Source organism: Aquarana catesbeiana, linkage group LG01 (genome assembly GCF_042186555.1).
Source record: "Aquarana catesbeiana isolate 2022-GZ linkage group LG01, ASM4218655v1, whole genome shotgun sequence".
Taxonomy (NCBI): domain Eukaryota; kingdom Metazoa; phylum Chordata; class Amphibia; order Anura; family Ranidae; genus Aquarana; species Aquarana catesbeiana.
In genome coordinates this window covers 396,808,955-396,827,910 of record NC_133324.1, presented here as the reverse complement: position 1 = coordinate 396,827,910, position 18,956 = coordinate 396,808,955, and the positions used below count along the sequence as shown (strand labels likewise).

The 18,956-nt window shown below is 42.0% G+C and overlaps 1 protein-coding gene across 5 annotated transcripts in view; it reads left to right on the top strand.

Annotated features, from left to right (window-relative positions):
• Positions 1–18,956, top strand: part of ENTREP1 (endosomal transmembrane epsin interactor 1) — a 134,363-nt gene that overhangs the window by 96,613 nt on the left and 18,794 nt on the right. For all 5 annotated transcript variants that reach the window (XM_073634650.1, XM_073634642.1, XM_073634636.1 and 2 more), the window contains 2 exons: positions 14,247–14,376; positions 17,065–17,137. In XM_073634650.1, coding sequence (XP_073490751.1) covers positions 14,247–14,376; positions 17,065–17,137 — 203 coding nt within the window. The remainder of the gene's footprint in view (positions 1–14,246; positions 14,377–17,064; positions 17,138–18,956) is intronic.

Below are 18,956 nucleotides of genomic sequence, written 5' to 3'. Positions count from 1 at the left end.
TGAACAGTCCTGGTATTTAACTGGCAGTCAGTTTCCAAGTTTGATAAGTAAACATATATTATCCTTCCTATATACCTTCCTATACTATAGATCAAGTTGAGGTTTACTATTCCTCCTTGGAGGTCATTGCACGATGGAAGGGAGAATCTCCTAGTCCATAGGAAGGATAATATATGTTTACTTATCAAACTTGGAAACTGACTGCCAGTTAAATACCAGGACTGTTCAGTGCATATAGGGAGCAAAAAGATAGCCTTGTAGTATTAGGCATCGCTCAGGATGTGATCCCCACCAATTCCACTCTATTTTTCCTTTTCAGTTGGAAGGTCTTTGTATATTTTTATATGCAAATTCCTTCATAATATCCCCCAGGGGGCCATTCATTGGTAACTTGCACAACGTAGAATTCATATGATTATGATTGAATATTAAATTTTATATATGCAATTTAGCATTTTTCTACAGTCGGCAAGTTCCCTGTGAATAAATTCGTTAGGTAGATGTCCGGACTGTCTGTGTGTATGTGAGGGATGGGGTTTTTGTGTTTTTGTCTAATTTTGTAGCACTGTGTACGTGTTGTTTCTCGTTTTCTTTGTGTTAGAATATATTTAGTGCTCTTCGGATCATCCCTCCCATGGAGGGGACCCGGTAAGCACTACATTTTGAGTTGTCACGTAATTTTATTTCAATAATCATGTTATGAAACATATTTAGATTATCAATAAATTTTGTACTTGATTTTTGGAACCAAGCTATCTGGAATTTCTGTTGCAAAAGTAGCTATCTGTTTGATCCTGGTAGCAATACTGGGTTTCTTGTGTATGTTGTGCCTAAGTTCTTTGGCTACAGCAACAGCACCTTAGTGGGTGTACAGTATCTTGGATTTTGTGAGATAACCACATTAATGGTTCTTGGTTCCGCAAGATTAGTTTTTTCTTTTTTTTTCTTTTTCTTCTTTGTTTTTTTGGTCTAAATTTTTGTCAGCCTGTAATAAAAGCAGAACTTAAACCAAAAGAAGGACCTTCATAAAAAAATGTATAAACCCCTGTAATGATTCCCCTGTGTGGTATAAGGCCTCATGCACATGGACGCAAAAAAAAAAAAACGTCGCTTTCAGGGGCGTTTTGCTTATTTTTTTTTTTTTACATCTTTGAATGCACCTTCATGTTAGCTAATGTGTCCAGGCACATGCAGGCGTTTTAGTGTGTTTTTATGTGCAGGGGAGGAAAAAATGGCCCAGGTGTGTTTTTGCCTTTTTCTACGTAAAAGCGTCCAAATGTGGGCTTATACGTGTTTATTTATTCTAGTGACTAGAATACATGAATATTCCAGCCAATAGATTGAACTTATGCCATATGTGAATAAATGCTCAACAACCTTACTTAAATGCAAGATTAGAGGCAACTACTGGCAGCAAAAATGTTTCTAAACTTCATATGCCCGAATGCATGAGCTAATTCTGCCCCATCTGGTTGCAAGCAATTTCTCTGGCATCAGTTTTTTTGAGTTCATTCAAACATTTTCAAACATCAGTAAGCCCTAATAAAGACTACCTTCGTTTTGTAATTTATTAAATGAAAAGTTCAGTCCCCTTTTGTTTGGCTCCACGCCCCATCCATCAGTGCCATTTTGATTATTCCGGCCTCTGTCCGGCATAGGGGTCCTGGCAGAGCTTTTCGATACATATGCAGGAGAATTACCCAATATGCACAAATGTGGCAAAGGTTTGAAAGTTCCACAACAGCTATCTTTTGTGCATGCACGTGGGGGGAACCTCGTGCATGTGTAAATGTGCGGGAAAGCAGGTCATGTGCAAATGTGCCACAGGTCTCTGGCAGGATCCAGGATTGTGGCATCTGCACATGCACAGAATCCAAGAGGGAGGGGGGCAGGGGACATGAACATCATACTGGCCTATGTAAGAAATGCAGAAGTGCTTCACAGCACCCCCCCCCCCAAAAAAAAAAAACAATAAATATCCAAATGTGAGAGAGGGAGTGGGAGGAGGCAGGGCAAAATGAATGTTCGTCTAGGGTGAAGGTCTGCTTTAAAGCGGGAGTTTCATTCTGGAGTGAGTCACCTAACCAAAGCCTGTGATCTTTTCAAATGTTTGTTGGCCTTCCCCTTCCCTACTCTGTATCAATATGTATTGAAGTCCCAGCGCTTCTTGGATGTATCCCCTTGTAAAAAAAAAAAAAAGCCAGTGGCGGAACTACCAGGGTCGCAGCAGTCACACTTACGACCGGGCCCTGGCATTCCGCCACTGTCGGGGGCCCCAGCGGGGTTGCTAATCCCAAGGCTCTGAATGGAGAGCATGTCTCATACAGCTCAGAGCCAACAGTTCTCTCTGCTCTGCTCTGCTCCTCCCCTCCCTTCCCTTCCCCTCCCTTCTCTCCCACACGGGATGACACAGCTGATCTGCTCCTTCTCCCCCCTCCCCTCTTGTGTGCTTTGCAGGAAGTCAAGTGTGAAGCTAATGAGCTCACACCTCCCGCGGTACACATACGGGAGGGGGAGAAGCAGAAGATCAGCTGTGTCATCCTGTGCGAGAGAGGAGGGAGGGGGGAGCAGAGGGAACTGTCAGCTCTGAGCTGTATGAGAGAAGCTCTCCGCTCAGAGCCGTGCTGAGGAGGCAGGCGGCATTGATGAGCACTGATCGACAGTGCTGATAGGAGGCATTGATGGGCACTGATACGCAGCACTGATAGGTGGCATTGATGAGCAATGATCTGTGGCATGGATAGACAACGTGGCACTGATGGGCATTGATAAGCTCTGATAGGTGGCACTGATAGGCATCATTGATGAGCACTGATAGGTGGCACTGATAGCCAGAATTGATGGGCACTGATAGGCGGCACTGATCGGCATTGAGCAATGATAAGCAGTACCGATAGATGGCACTGATGGACGCTAATAGGTGGCACTGATGTGCACCAATAGGTGGCACTGGGCACTGATAGGCAGCATTGATGGGCAATGATAGGCGGCACTGAAAAGCAGCACTGATCGGTGCGGTGGCACTGATAGGCAGCAGTGATGGACACTAATAGGTGGCATTGATGAGCACTGATAGTTGGCACTGATAGGCAGCACTGATTATCAGTGTAAACAATTTACTGACATTCTGCCCAGTTAACGTCTCTCCTTTCCGTACACCGATACAACGTGGGAGGAAAGGGCTGCCGATACCCAGCAAGTCTGTTTACATGTGATCAGCTAATCACATGGTAAAGGGCTGCCATGATTACTCTGGATGCACGTTCCAGGGGGCATGGGAGGCAGAGTTCAGGGAGGATATCCGTGGACACCCTCCCAAAATTGGAAGCTCGGGGGTCGGATGGAGGGGGTGTTAAGGGGGGCCCATCATGGCTTCTTGCACCGGGTCCCTGAAGGTTTTAGTTACGCCCCTGAAATCTGTATTTTTTTTTTAACAACACTGTACGAAGTAAAAACCTTTATGTCTTAAAAAATATACATAAAAATTTATGTGTGCAAATTAGTTATATAGGTATTGCTAAGTCGACAGACAAATCACATGCTGATACTGTAAAATTTGGCTTGGGCATGTATCAGTGACTGCTGCTCACGAAAGGGTTATATACTAGTATAGGTTTGCTACAGCATGTTTGCATTATTCAAAGCTATTGAACGAGTGGTTTTCAACAATACGTCCAGCTTTTTAAATTCCTTTCTGTGAAATTGTGTTGGCTTTTCTTGGCTTAGGAAATCTGCACGGTGGAGTTTTCACTGCTAGTGATGAAAACAATTTAGAGAACAGACTCATTTGTCTGGAACATCATCATAAGAGGATTGCTGTAGTGAAAGTTCAATTTTCCTTGCTGTTAGGATCAGAGCAGATGTTTGTAGTAGCCTGAACGTTTAATTATTTGTAATTGCTTTTACTGGCAAAGAATACATTTTCTCCTGCTTTCTGGATACTCGTTGGCAGAGTCCTATTTAGCCATAAAACTGACACCAAAGAAAATATTTGAAGGATGATTAGCAATAAAAACCATTTGCCTGTCTGTCACAGATGACAATGTTTTTACTGAATGAATGTGACATTTCCCTGGATGCAGCATCATCATTTTTAAAGTTGAAGTTTAATCTGTGTTCATTTTGCCTTCCCCAGGTTCTCCCTTCTCCCCTTCATCAACAAGCGAATTGCATTTTTAAATAAAATCTATCAATTTTTATTACATACTTTATTTTGGACCCAGCTACATTATCATTGGGCATTTGTGCTTTTCAATGCAGTGCAGGAAGATCATGGCTAGGGGCCAGCAGGGTGCTGTACATAGCTTCCTGAAAGAGCACCCTACCTGAGTACTCCTCTAATAAGCCCTCAGCCCTGATGTAAGCAGTATGCTTCCTCGTGGGTAGAGTTATATAAATATGAAAATGACTATGATGATCATTACTAGGTAGGCTTGCATATGCCCTAGGAAATGCCCAATTGACATTCTGAGCCTCCATGATGGAAAGAACTGAAATCCAATGATGAAAGGGGCGAGGCAGGGACAGGTAAGGTTGGGGTGGACAGGCAATGAAGCAATCTCTATCCGACTTGCTGTAGCTAAATTATACTATGAGAAGCTTACAGTGTGCAGTGAAATCAGAGTAAACATTTAATGCTGGTTCACACCAGTGCGATTCCAGTACTGGTTCCCGCATTGCATAGAACTCGCAGGCAGTTCACACTGCCCTATGCGAACCGCTGCGGGTGATAATAGAAAGTTAATGACACCCCCGGATCGGTTCTCAAATCGCAGTGTGAACTCTCTGTCAATTTGAACAGGAATTTAATCGCATGGGTGTGAACACCCAGGCAATCCAATTCTGGTGAGGACAAAAAAAAGGGTCCTGCATGATTTTGGTCCGAAGGCGATGCAAATTCAGCCATACAATCTGTATGGCTGAATTCGCAATGCACACACATTGCATGTGATCCACACAGCAGTGCGGTGCGAATCACATGCAATGTCTGACATCACAAAAGTGTGAACCGGCACAGAAGAGGAACCTGTACAGCTTTAGCCCTTTCATTGTTGGGCTCCCCCCCCCCATTTTGGGTTTTTCATGGCTTGACCAATTTTGCGTTTTTTCACATGCACATTACAGTCTTGGAAGTTTGGAAACAATGACCCCATTGGCCCTTGTTTGTTGAAAGGGTAGGATCTATAGATTTACAAGATGGTACTATGGATTCTGTATGTCCCATGGTAGTTGCTCAAATGTTTACCAAAACAATACTTTCACACTAAAATCTTTATTAGCATATACAAATATCACATAATCACAACAATTTCTGCATTATACAAGACAAAATGGTTTCTAGTTAATACATGTATAAACTATTTGATTACCATGATAGGTTGTATTCTATGTTATGGGTTACCTAGAATAATGTACCATCATGGTATTGGAGTTAGAGCTTTTTTGGGGAGAATGCAGGGCTTATTTCGTACTGGAAGCTTGACTTGGTTGGTGCAGAAGAATAGGCTTACTATCACCTATCAGCATCCACATTATGTCTACTGAGGGCCACACCTACATAAAGCAAAACTTAACTGTATATGAGCACCACAAAGCAAAAACGCTATTTCAATTTTATTTGTATTATTCAAAGCAAACTCACCCATCCATCCACGTCTCTGTGCTTTATTCTGTTGAGAAATCACTTTGAAAAGCACCCCCTAGCATTCCTAGCTGCAGCCATTTTTAGTAAGAGCAAGTGATTTATGTAGCAATTACTTCCTGGAATCCATCTGCCCTTAGCTCATTCATGCGGGAAGGAGGGTGTCTATAGCTGAGAAAAACACTCCTCCCCTCCTGCAGATGAAAGGAAAAAAAATGCCCATAAAGAATTCTGGGATGTATGACATCATTTTGACCTAGGCCAGAAACCAGAAAGCGACTGAACAATTATGCAATGGAAAAAAAAGGTTAAACCAAGTAAATATAATATATCTTTCTATCTATTTACTAATGCTAGCAGCATGAGGATTAAAAATAGGTAATGTTGGCTGAGAAAGTAAAGGTCCATTTTTGGAAACTTTGGAAGAATATAGTAGTTTAGTATTAAGACCCCTTTTACACTGAGGTGGTTTTCAGGCGTTTTAGAAAATTGTACTGGGCAGGAAGGGGCGAAAGTCCCTGGTATTGAAGTGGTTAAACAGCGGTAAAGTGAAGCCAAAACAAGCAACGCTTTACTGCTAACGCAAAGCGGCCCTGGTGTGAAAGGGGTCTTGACATTATGGTAACGTGTACACCATTTTTTGGCTAACTTAACAACTTCAGCCCTGGAAGAATTTACCCCCTTCCTGTCCAGAGCACTTTGCGATTCAGTACTGTGTCGCTTTAACTGACAATTGCGCGGTTGTGCGATGTTACACCAAAACAAAATTGACGTCCTTTTTTTCCCCACAAATAGAGCTTTCTTTTGGTGGTATTTGATCACCTCTGAGGTTTTTATTTTTTGTGCTATAAACAAAAAAAAGCGACAATTTTGAAGAAAAAGCAATATTTTTTACTTTTTGCTATAATAAATATCCCCCCCAAAAAAAAAAAAAAAAAAAAAAAAAAAAAAAAAAAATTATATATATATATATATATATATATATATATATATATATATATATATATATATATATATATATATATATATATATATATATATATATAAAAAAATTTTCCTCAGTTTAGGCTGATATGTATTCTACATTTTTGGTAAAAAAAAAAAAAAAAAAATCCCAATAAGCGTATATTGATTGGTTTGCGCAAAAGTTATAGCGTCTAAAAAAAAGGGGATAGATTTATGGCATTTTTATTATTCATTTTTTTTATTAGTAATCGATCTGCGATTTTTATCGTGACTGCGACATTGCGGCGGACACATCGGACACTTTTGACACTATTTTGGGACCATTGTCATTTATACAGCGATCAGTGCTATAAAAATGCACTGATTACTGTGTAAATGACACTGGCAGGGAAGGGGTTAAACACTAGGGGGCGATCAAGGGGTTAAGTGTGTCCTAGGGAGTAATTCTAACTGTAGGGGGGGATGGGCTCACTACAACATGACAGAGATCACTGCTCCCGATGACAGGGAGCAGTAGATCTCTCTCATGTTGCTAGGCAGAACAGGGAAATGCCTTGTTTACATAGGCAGTACAAAATATTTTACAGCGCACACATACAAGAATGACATTTCCTGCAGAGCTTGTTAAAAACACCTGAACATATTAAAAAAATACAGGGGTTTGGTCACAGTATATGGTCATATAGTGCTAAGCCCACTTACTGCGACAAAGTACCCCGAATTAGTGGGTCCTACACTAGTAATAGAATGGAAGATCCTTTGTCTCAACCATGGGAGCTGAACTCCTCTATGTGGGAGAACTGAAAGGGATACATCCTAAACACTGGTGGCCACTAAATAGGAGGTAATGAGGAGGGGCTAACTTTTTCTTGTATATTGTTTACATAGGCATCTCCCTGTTCTGCCGCTCCTTGACACGATCGCAGGACACCAGCGGACATCGAGTCCGCGGGACCTGCGAGCACAGTCACGCAATACGTGGCGGGCACGTGCCCCCACTAGCCCCGCAAATTAAAGGGGATATACATACTGTCTTAGAGTGGCTACATTCACTCGTCTATCTATGGAGGAGCAACATAGCCACCCTGGGACAGCAACATTTTCAATCAGTAGAGAGGGTAGTGTTAAATGGACTGGTAAATAAATGGAAAACAACTAATGCGCAAAACCCACACTGATAAATAAAACACAAGGAGCCGCCAACATAAAAATGGTATACTCACATAACCCTAATGGTAAAATATAATAAAATATGTGGCGCTACCTCAATCTCAATAAAATCAAAAGACCAATGATATACTGCACGTCCCATCAATTTCTAGTAAATCCACCAGTGATATGAACAATAACTGTGAACCATATCACATAGATAAATTGCGTGTTCAAACAGTTGACATACCCTCCCATCAAAAAATAATAGATAATAATGTGTAGCAATGCTAAGTGCAATGCACCAACATGCTATGCAATAAACCAATGCAACTCCCAAAAAAGAAATAATAACAAAGTGCAAAGTGTTAGCAATATGGATTAAAAAGAACAAAAAAGCAATCAATGTGGACAATGTCACATAATAAACTGCGTGTCCAAACAATTATAAACTTCTAGCATAGCCACCAGTGGTGTAAATAAATGTGAGTAATATCCCATAAATAAAAATGCGTATTCAATCGGTTAGCGTGTCCTAATAATAGATATAAATAATTATGATGTGTAAAAAAATATTAAGTGCACTACATCAACATATAATGCAATTAACCAATGCGACTCCCAGAAACAAATATACAAAGTGCAATGTGCTAACTATATGGATGGTAAAAAATAAATGTGCAAATAAACAAAATATACAATGTCAATATAAACAAGTGATATAATAGGTGTCCAATCCCCTAGGGGCTGGTAGCAAACAAAGGTAAAAATAGTGCAGTCCAAACACCATGCAGTGCAATATTCAATAGAACTTAAAGTGAGAATGTATTGTGCAGTCCAAAAACATGCAATGCAATTTTCAATGCGACTTCCAATATGAACAGCAAACAATCCTTCTAATGCCCTGTGCACATGGTCGGATTTTCCGACGGAAAATGTGTGATAGGACCTTGTTGTCGGAAATTCCGACCGTGTGTGTGCTCCATCACACATTTTCCATAGGAATTTCTGACACACAAAGTTTGAGAGCTTGCTATAAAATTTTCCGACAACAAAATCCGTAAATTCCGATCGTGTGTACACAAATCCGACGCACAAAGTGCCACGCATGCTCAGAATAAACAAAGAGACAAAAGCTATTGGCTACTGCCCCGTTTATAGTCCTGATGTACGTGTTTTACGTCACCGCATTTAGAATGATCGGATTTTCCAACAACTGTGTGTGACCGTGTGTATGCAAGACAAGTTTGAGCCAACATCCGTCGGAAAAAATCCATGGATTTTGTTGTCGGAATGTCCGATCAATATCCGACCGTGTGTACGGGGCATAAGAGTGAGAAGAAGCGCAGGTGTAGTGGTGGCAGATGTCTAATTCATCCAATTTTGTTCCGATGTGCGGTGACCATTTCCCCCAGCCTCTCACCTACAGTGGCGGCCCCCAATGAGCCGAATCAAGCTTGAATCCACAGGTGGATTCAGACCGGGGCAGCTTCCAAGAACAACTTCCAATCGAGGTCCCAGCTCCCAGAGGGAGTATAAGTTGATATAGGAAGGAATGGCACTCTCCCACACTCACATCGGTATTTCTCAGATATATAACGAAAGGAAAAAAAGTGGGCTCCATAGTGTAGTAGATTAAAATAATTTTAATGAAATCGCTGTAGTAACTTACATAGAAATAAAAAACGATCAGCAGATGAAAGTAAGGCTTCTGGGTTCGGCCGTCCCCTGGAAGCAGCGGCACCTGGCTCCTCCCTCACTGACGCGTTGCGTCACACCACATGTGACTTTATCAAAGGGATGACATCCCTTTGAATTAGACATCTGCCACCACTACACCTGCACTTCTTCTCACTCTTAGAAGGATTGTTTGCTGTTCATATTGGAAGTCGCACTGAAAATTGCATTGCATGTTTTTGGACTGCACAATACATTCTCACTTTAAGTTCTATTGAATATTGCACTGCATGGTGTTTGGACTGCACTATTTTTACCTTTGTTTGCTACCAGCCCCTAGAGGATTGGACACCTATTATATCATTTGTTTATATTGACATTGTATGTTTTATTTGTTTGTTTGCACATTTATTTTTTACCATCCATATAGTTAGCACATTGCACTTTGTATATTTGTTTCTGGGAGTCGCATTGGTTAATTGCATTATATGTTGATGTAGTGCACTTAATATTTTTTACACATCATAATTATTTATATCTATTATTAGGACACGCTAACCGATTGAATACGCATTTTTATTTATGGGATATTACTCACATTTATTGTTTACACCACTGGTGGCTATGCTAGAAGTTTATAATTGTTTGGACACGCAGTTTATTATGTGACATTGTCCACATTGATTGCTTTTTTGTTCTTTTTAATCCATATTGCTAGCACTTTGCACTTTGTTATTATTGCTTTTTTTGGGAGTTGCATTGGTTTATTGCAACGCATGTTGGTGCATTGCACTTAGCATCGCTACACATTATCTATTATTTTTTGATGGGAGGGTGTCAACTGATTGAAAACGCAATTTATCTATGTGATATGGTTCACAGTTATTGTTCATATCACTGGTGGTTTTACTAGAAATTGATTGGACATGCAGTATATCATTGGTCTTTTGATTTTATTGAGATTGAGGTAGCGCCACATATTTTATTATATTTTGTTAAATGGACTGGTAGTTTTAGAGGGATATACATAAGTGATTAAAAATGTAAAGTCGAACTCCCGATAAAACCTTTTTAAGTAGAATTTCCGACAACAAGCTCCCATAGAACATTTTCCGTCGGAAAATCCAACCATGTGTATGGGGCATTAGAATGTACACTGAGCTGTGCATGCACAGCTCCTTTTACATTGAGGCACAGATCCTGTGTGCCAGAATGACTGAACTCCTGCGCAGTGCCAGGAGTGATGCATTCAGTGCGCTTTAAGAAAATTTATAGAGGAACTTCACTGCCCCTTTCCCCCCCACTATTGATTTCCCCTCTTACTTTTCCTATCTCTGCACTCCCTGTAACCTCTCTAACACCCCCTTTCCTCTCCACGATCACAACCTTCTCTGTTTCACACTCTTCTTGTTTCCTACCTCCCATGCTGGCAAACTGCTAACCGCAGGAAACTTCGCCACCTCAACCCTTTTCTTCTTCATTCTGCTACTGATGGCCTTTATGATAAGATCGCACTCCTGTCCTGCCCAGACCTAACCACTTCCATCTACAACAACACTCTCACTGGACACACATGCTCCTCTTTCCACACACAGAACCAGGCCTTGTCTGCTACATCCCTGGCAAACAGATGGCACCAAAAGAGATGCAGCCGGGCTCTTGAGCGAGTGTGGCGTAAATCTAAATCCCTGCAAGATTTTACCCTCTAGAAATCTGTCATTTTCAAATACAACTCCTGCACACTGTTAAACAAACCTACTATAACACTCTCATCAAAACACTCTTATCCAAACCTTGTCAACTTTTTTCTACCTTTAATTCCTTACTTCACCCATCACTGCCTCCACCCACCAACTTGCTTAGGAGATTATCAGCCATTTCAAAAGCAAAATCGACACAATTTGTGATAAGATATCCAGCATTCAACCCCCCCCCCCCCAACCAACCCATCAGGTCTAACACTGCACTCAATACGTTTCTCCTTCAGCCCTGTTACCACCAGGGAAGTTGCCAAACTCCTCTCCATGGCCCACCCCACCACCTGTCCCCTGGACCCTGTCCCATCACAATTACTGCGACCATCTTCCCGCTTTATCCTAAACTCTCTAACCTACATCTTCAACCTCTTCCTCTCCTCTGGCACTTTTTCATCCCTGCTCAAACATGCACTGGTTACCCCAATACTTAAAAACCCTCACTGGACCTCACCTGTTTGAATAACTTAAGTTCCATCTCCCTGTTCATGTTTGCCTCCAAGCTCCTCGAACGCCTTGTCCACGACCATATGAGTTGCTACCTCACTGACAACAACCTTCTCGATCCCCTACAGTCCGGCTTTCACGCACAACATTCCACTGAAACTGCTCTACTAAAACTCTCCAACGACCCACTAATTGCTAAAACCAACGGCCAGTACTCCATACTCATACTCTTGGACTTCTCTGCTGCCTTTGACACAGTTGACCACCTGCTCCTCCTTAACAAACTCCACTCCCTTGGCCTCTGTGACTCTGCTTTATCCTGGTTCTCCTCCTTCCTATCTCAGCACACTTTCAGTGTCACATATAACACCATCTCCTCCACTCCTCTTTCTGTTGGGGTACCCCAAAGCTCTGTCCTTGGGCCCCTTCTATTCTCTCTCTATACCTCTTCCCTGGGCCAGTTGATAACCTCCCATGGCTTCCAATACCACCTCTATGCCGATAACACCCAGATCTATCTCTCTACTCCTCGACTTACCTCCCCGATCTCCTCACGGATCACAGTTTTACTAAAATGACATATCGGTATGGATGTCAAAACACTTTCTCAAACTCAATCTTTCTAAAACTGAGCTTGTAATATTTCTTCCTCCCAATCCCCTCTCCATGACTTTACCATTAAGATCAACGGTACAACCATTGGTCCCTCCACACATGCCAGGGTGCTGGGTGTAATCCTAGACTCTGACCTCTCCTTCAGCCGCCACATCCAATAACTGGCTAAATATTGCCGCCTTAACCTCTGCAACATCTCCAAAAATCATTCCTTTCTGACTAACGACACCACCATCTCTCCTCAATGTCCTACCCTTACACAGGCTATCCCCCCTTCAGTCTATTATGAATTCTGCTGCTTGACTCATACACCTCACTAACCGATCTGTGACTGCTGCTCCTCGCTGCCAATCCCTTCACTGGCTTACACTACCCCACCGCATAAAATTCAAAATACTAACCACAACATACAAGGCCATCCACAACATCGCCCCCAGCTACATCACCAACCTCATCTGCAGATATCGTCCTCTCCGCTCCTCCCAAGACCTCCTGCTCTCTAGCTCCCTTGTTACTTCCTCCGATGCTTGCCTCCAGAACTTCTCTAGGGCTTCTCCCATCCTCTGGAACTCCCTCACTCACCTTTAGGAGATCCCTTTAAACTCATTTATTCAGGGAAGCCTATCCCACACCCACCTAAGAACTGTACCTGAGCCACCCCCCTTAGACCATCCCCCACAGCAATTACCTTTTGTACCACCTCCCTCCTCCTTTTAGAATGTAGGCTCGACAAGCAGGGCCCTCCTGTCCCTTCTGTATTGAACTGTATTGTAATTTGTGCTGTCCCCCATCTACATTGTAAAGCACTGCGCAAACTGTTGGCGCTATATAAATCCTGTATAATAATAATATAATATTATAGCTGGGCTCTGCACAGAAAAAATATACAAATGCCCAGCAATCCAGCGGTGTTCTCCAGGGATCTGCCGCTCCACAAGGAATACCATGCTGCCATCTTCTTCTGCCGTCATCTGGGTTTATGCAGACAACCCCCTCTCCTGATGACATGCATGCTCTATTGGCTGGCCAAGAAGAGACAATCAGCCTCCCAGATGATGTGATACAGCCCCAAGGTCTCCTGGGATGCATGACATAAGTGATCCAGGAGTCCGTGAGCAACTGCAACATCATTCTTGCCTAAGGGAGTGTAACGGACCCCCAGTACTCAACAGGACTATGTCCGCCGTAAATGCTTCCTTTGTCCAGAACCAGCACTATCAAAGACCCCAGCTCACCCAGTCATTAGCCATAACTCAATGTAGGGTGAAAAATATCAAACTCTTTATTGAAACACATGTACAAACAGATATACAACTCAGGGGAAATCACCCCTCCCTTTGGAATTCAGGGCGAGGTAAACGGTCCAATCAGCAAGGAGAGCTGTTGGAGGAATCCGCCCCTCCCCTCTCCACCCTGCCCCCAGTCCACATGCCAGGAACACAAATACAAAACATCCATCCCATAATGCATTTCTCCTAAGACAGACACAACAGAACAATGGGACACAGCCACACCCCAAACGATCCCAGCAAACAGTCCACAAGAGCATGAGACAATACACAAAATATATATAACATTCCAGTGTGGCTGTACAGCGAGTCCGACTAGCACAGATCAGACTGGGGTTCTTGGTCACCTTGTGCCCCTAATGGACACAGGGTTATTTACAAATAGGAGGGGCCGAGGGAGCTGGACACAGAGTTTCCAGAGCTCTCCAAGGTAAGATGGGTTCCACAAGCACCCCACCCAAAGTGACTCCCGTCACAGGGAGAATACAGGAAATGCAGGGATGTGTTCTTCAAAAAAGGTACTTAAAACCCCCCAAAATAATGCAAAATATCCATATGAAGAGGAGGGTGGTATGAGAGGAATAAGAGAAAGTGGGTGAGAGAGCAAAGGGGAAAATTGTGTAATGTTGCACCATTAATTATCAAACGTGTTATATAATAAAATAAAGGATCATGCCAATAGACTAACTGTGCTTGTCCTCTCTGCAGAATGTCTGGTAACGAGGTGATTCCTCTACCACATATCTATGGATCCAGATTCAAAGGAGTTGAAGTGTTTTGTCCCATGGAACCACCTCCATCTTATGAATCTGTGGTTGGCCAAAGTAATTTACAGGAGGTACTTGTTCATCTATTCTATCATTATTTAGGTTATTTTTAGATATTTAAAAAGCTCTGATATTATAAAATACAGATAGAATATTCATATACTGTACAAAATCATCTGGTATATTGTACTGCATTACAGTGCTTCCATGCTTTCAACAAACAATAAAAAATATTCTACTGAAACTACACAAAGGTTGTGGCAGTTCTTCAAAAAATGATTACAGTGTGCTATATTGGAGCGCTTCACTGTGATCAGTTAGGAAGAATCACATTTTTAACTTTGCTGCTAATTTGTCAGTGTAGTGTTTTTGTCAGTTTGTTGGAGGGTGTGTAGCTGTATGGGGAGCATCTAATGTCACGTCTCCACCTCCCAACTCTCTGATCCTAAGCCACACCCTTGGATGGCAGTTTTAAGAGGGCTGATAGAGACTAATAGAGACTTTTGGAAAGGTAAATTTATTGTAATAGTTAATAGTACATTACATCGTGCTAGTGAGCTTATTTACTTGGATTTAGGGCTCTTCCACACAGATGGATCAGCAGGGGATCTGCTCACAGATCCCTTGCTGACTGGAGATGAGTGGGACAGGTGTCACATCTGTGTCCATTCAATTTATGCAGGGCGGACACGGGCAGACCCCGTTGAGCTCTATGGGCAGCCGGGTGTATACGAACTCCACTGTCTGGTTGCATCAGGCTACCTCCGATCTGCTCCACCAAAATGGAAAAGGATGCAGTTTTTTTCATTTTTTTTTTACTGGACCTGGTTGGACTCGGAGGTAGGCAGGTGTAAATGGACACAAATCCGTTTACATCCCACTGTCCATAGGGCTCCACGAATCTTTCATTCAGGTCCACCTAAAAAAAGCTGACAGGCGGACCTGTCAGTTTTTTTTTTGGGCGGACCTGAATGAAAAAGGCATCTAAGGCCGCGTACACATGGGCGGACTTTTCGACCGGACTGGTCGACAGACTTTCCAGTTGACTTTCGACAGACTTTTGACGGACTTCCGACAGACTCTTTAACGAACGGACTTGCCTACACACGATCACACCAAAGTCTGACGGATTTGTACGTGATGACGTACACCGTACTAAAATAAGGAAGTTGAAAGCCAGTAGCCAATAGCTGCCCTAGCGTCGTTTTTTGTCCGTCGGACTAGCATACAGACGAGCGGATTTCTGGGTCCGGCGGAGTTACAACGTAAAGATTTGAAGCATGTTCCAAATCGAAAGTCCGTCAGATTTGCTTGGAAAAGTCCGCTGAAGGTCCGGTGAAGCCCACACACGATCAGATTGTCCGCCGGATTTGGTCCGTCGGACAAGTTCGGTCAAAAAGTCAGACTGTGTGTACGCTGCATAAGGTTTACAGCCACTTTAATTCCTTCATGCCAATATAACACATATATGCGGCCTCACTGGACTGGGGCCACATATATGCCTATCTGTCTTTGTGCTGGGAGTGTGCCGCAGGGGTCTCACCGAGAGCCCTGGGTCCTGTACTAACGATTGGGACTTGGAACTCCCGATTCTTTTTTTTTTTTTTCAAATAACGTTTTTTATTAATCATATATTCAAGAAAGTAGAAAAGACAATGATACTGTATTGTACAAAAATCAGTATGCCAACGACAAAGCTGGCAAGCAACCAACATCAATAAACAATTATTCAACTATATAAAGCTTAGATCAGGTTCCATATAGAATTCGATAATCAACATATAGGTATTAACATGGACCTTAGCATTGTCTAGTGAACAAAAATAGAAAAGAAAAATACAGTGGAGAAAAGAAAGAAGGAGCTGGGAGGGAAGGGAGGGAGAAGGAGGGAGAGGCTCAATCACTAGCTCAAGGAGGATCTTCCCGTCTGTGCCACTCTTCTCAGACCCTATCGTGTGCTTCCAATCTGTCTTGTAATCTAGCAGTCATTTTCTCCATTAGTTCCATATCTTTTATTCTGGTATATAGGTCTGTTTGAGTAGGTGGGTCCCGTCGTTTCCAGTAGAGGGCTATGAGGCACCTCGCGGCTGTCAGGATATGTCTAAGCAGTTTCTTGGAGTGCTTTGGTATCTAAACCAGATACTCCTAGAAGGAATGACGGGGTTTTAGGAACCTGCACACCTAGTAGGCGGGTTAGTAAGAATTGTGTCTCCGTCCAAAAAGGCACTATCTTGGGGCAAGTCCAGTAAATGTGGTACAAGGTTCCCCTATCTCCCTGACACCGCCAGCATTTATCCGAACTGGAAGGGTAGATGGCTCGAAGAACATCTGGGGTCAAATACCAGAAGAAAATAATTTTATAGGCGTTCTCCTTGTAGAGTGTACAAAAAGAACTTTTAGCCGCTTGTGACCAAATTGTCTGCGGAACTCCCGATTCTTGGTCACCTGACTACCACAGTGATCAATCACTGTGAAGCCTGCCCCTGTGTTTCTCTCTCTGTGAATGGAGAGGAAAGATACACTGTATATGTAAAAAAATTATTTTTTTTAACTATTTTGGAACAGTTTTCCTTTGATTAAAAAAAAAAAAATCAGAAGAAGATATCCATCACCATTTATCACCAAATTAAAGCCCAAAATTGTGCTTAGGCATAAATGTTTGTTTTACCCTTAGGCGTGAAGGGGTTAAATACAAAATATCAGTGACATTACTTCATGTTCCAATGAAAAATACATTGTAACCTTATTAATATTTACAGGAAACAGATGTACAAATACCAGACCCTGTCCCCAGCTCTGAAGTAGAACCAGACAGTGTTCCAACTACTTCAGGTAACTAAGTGTCTGTTTTATTACAATAATATTATTTCTCACTGTTATTAAAAAAATAAAGTTGGGTTTCCTTGAATTTGATATAGCATGAAGAAGCAATAAAATATCCAATCTTTTAAATGATAAATGTATCTACGTAGTTCACTTAGGTTTCTTAGCTGCTTAGTTTATTCTTATTTATTTCCAGTATTCATATAGCATTAAGGTTTCACACATTGCGTTAGTGTCTTTAGATTCATTTAGACTCTGGGGCTGATTTACCAAAGGCAAACAGACTGTCCACTTTGCAAGGGAAATTGTACTTTGCAAGAGAATTTGCCACAGAGCTTAGTAAATGTGAAGTTTCAGTTTGCAAAGAATATCCACTCACAAACAGGGAAAACAAACATAAAAAAGTAAGTTTGATTGCACATGATTGGATGATGGTCAGCACTGCTTCACCTCAGTCAATAAGCTCTGGGGAAATTCCCTTGCAAAGTGAACAGCTTATTTGCCTTTAGTAAATCAACTCGACTAAATTGTGTAAAAACAACAATAGAGTCCACTCCAATCTATATGTTGCTATTGCTGGAAAGCAGGAAATTGTATCTGAAAGAATTACACCTACACTAAATTTGGTAAATAATAGTCAGTCAGCTTTGTTAGCAGACAGTATTGCAACGTTGCAAGAACGTGCTACATGTTACTGAGAATGTCACTGTAATAGAGCTACCATGAATTAAAACTCACAAAGTAAAGCTACATATTACCAGAGTGTCAAGAAAACTGCATGTTACTGCAGGGAAAATTAAAAAAAGTTTTTTCTTGCACATAATTGGATATGCAAGACTAGGCTCTGGGGCATATTTCCTTGCAAAGTGTAAAGTGAACAGTCTGTTTGTCTTTAATAAATCAACCCCATTGTCTATCAAAGGAACTCACAATATGACGTCTCTTCCAGAGTCATAAACATACCAGTTGAAATTTGGGAAGAGGCCAATTACCTAACAACAAGTTTTGTAATTGTGGGATGAAAGCTACATAGAAAGTGCACACTCCATACAGAAAGTGCTTCAGGTGTGACCGAAATGCAACACTGCAAAGCAACCACTTTTTTTCTTGAAGCATCTTTTCTGTCTTTTCTTTTTCTGTTATCAGACGACATTCGGCCCATGTGTACGTCTGACAAGCCAGCCAAACTCCTGGCTTCTGTCAAAGGGGCATTAACCTAAAAAGATCTGATGATCTGCACCCAATTAGCGCACTCAGCCAATAGCTGAGAGCGCTGACCGGTGTGTTAGTTCTGGCGGGGGGTGTTCCCCTGTCAAAACACAATAGCTCAGTGTGGAGATCGCTATACTAACATTGGCTAATAAGTACAGAGGCTCCCCCCAAGCTCTTCAGGTTTTTTTCGATCAGCCGGCTGGGTTGAACAAAAAAAAATGCTAGTGTGTACTAGGCTTAACCCTAGAATGTTAAATTCGAAGCAGCCTGCAAAAGAAGAAGACAAATACAGACTTTGCCATCACAGAGGGGAATTTTTGCACACTTTAAGTCCCCATGCACACAGGGCATTTTTACAGCTGCTTTTACCAGCGTCAGACGTTTTTTTGTTTGCAGCTTAAATACAGCATTAAGCCACGTCAAGCATTTTTTTTTTGACATGTAAAAATCAATGGTTCCCTATGAGAGCCGTCTTTACTGATCCGACTTTCCCCATTGATTTGAATAGAAGTCGCATTTAAGTCGGATCATGATAATCTGACTTGTGGTGCAACTTGTTCTCTGAGGATCTTAAAGGGGAACCCCACACCAATACGGCGTGGGGTCCCCCCCAAGA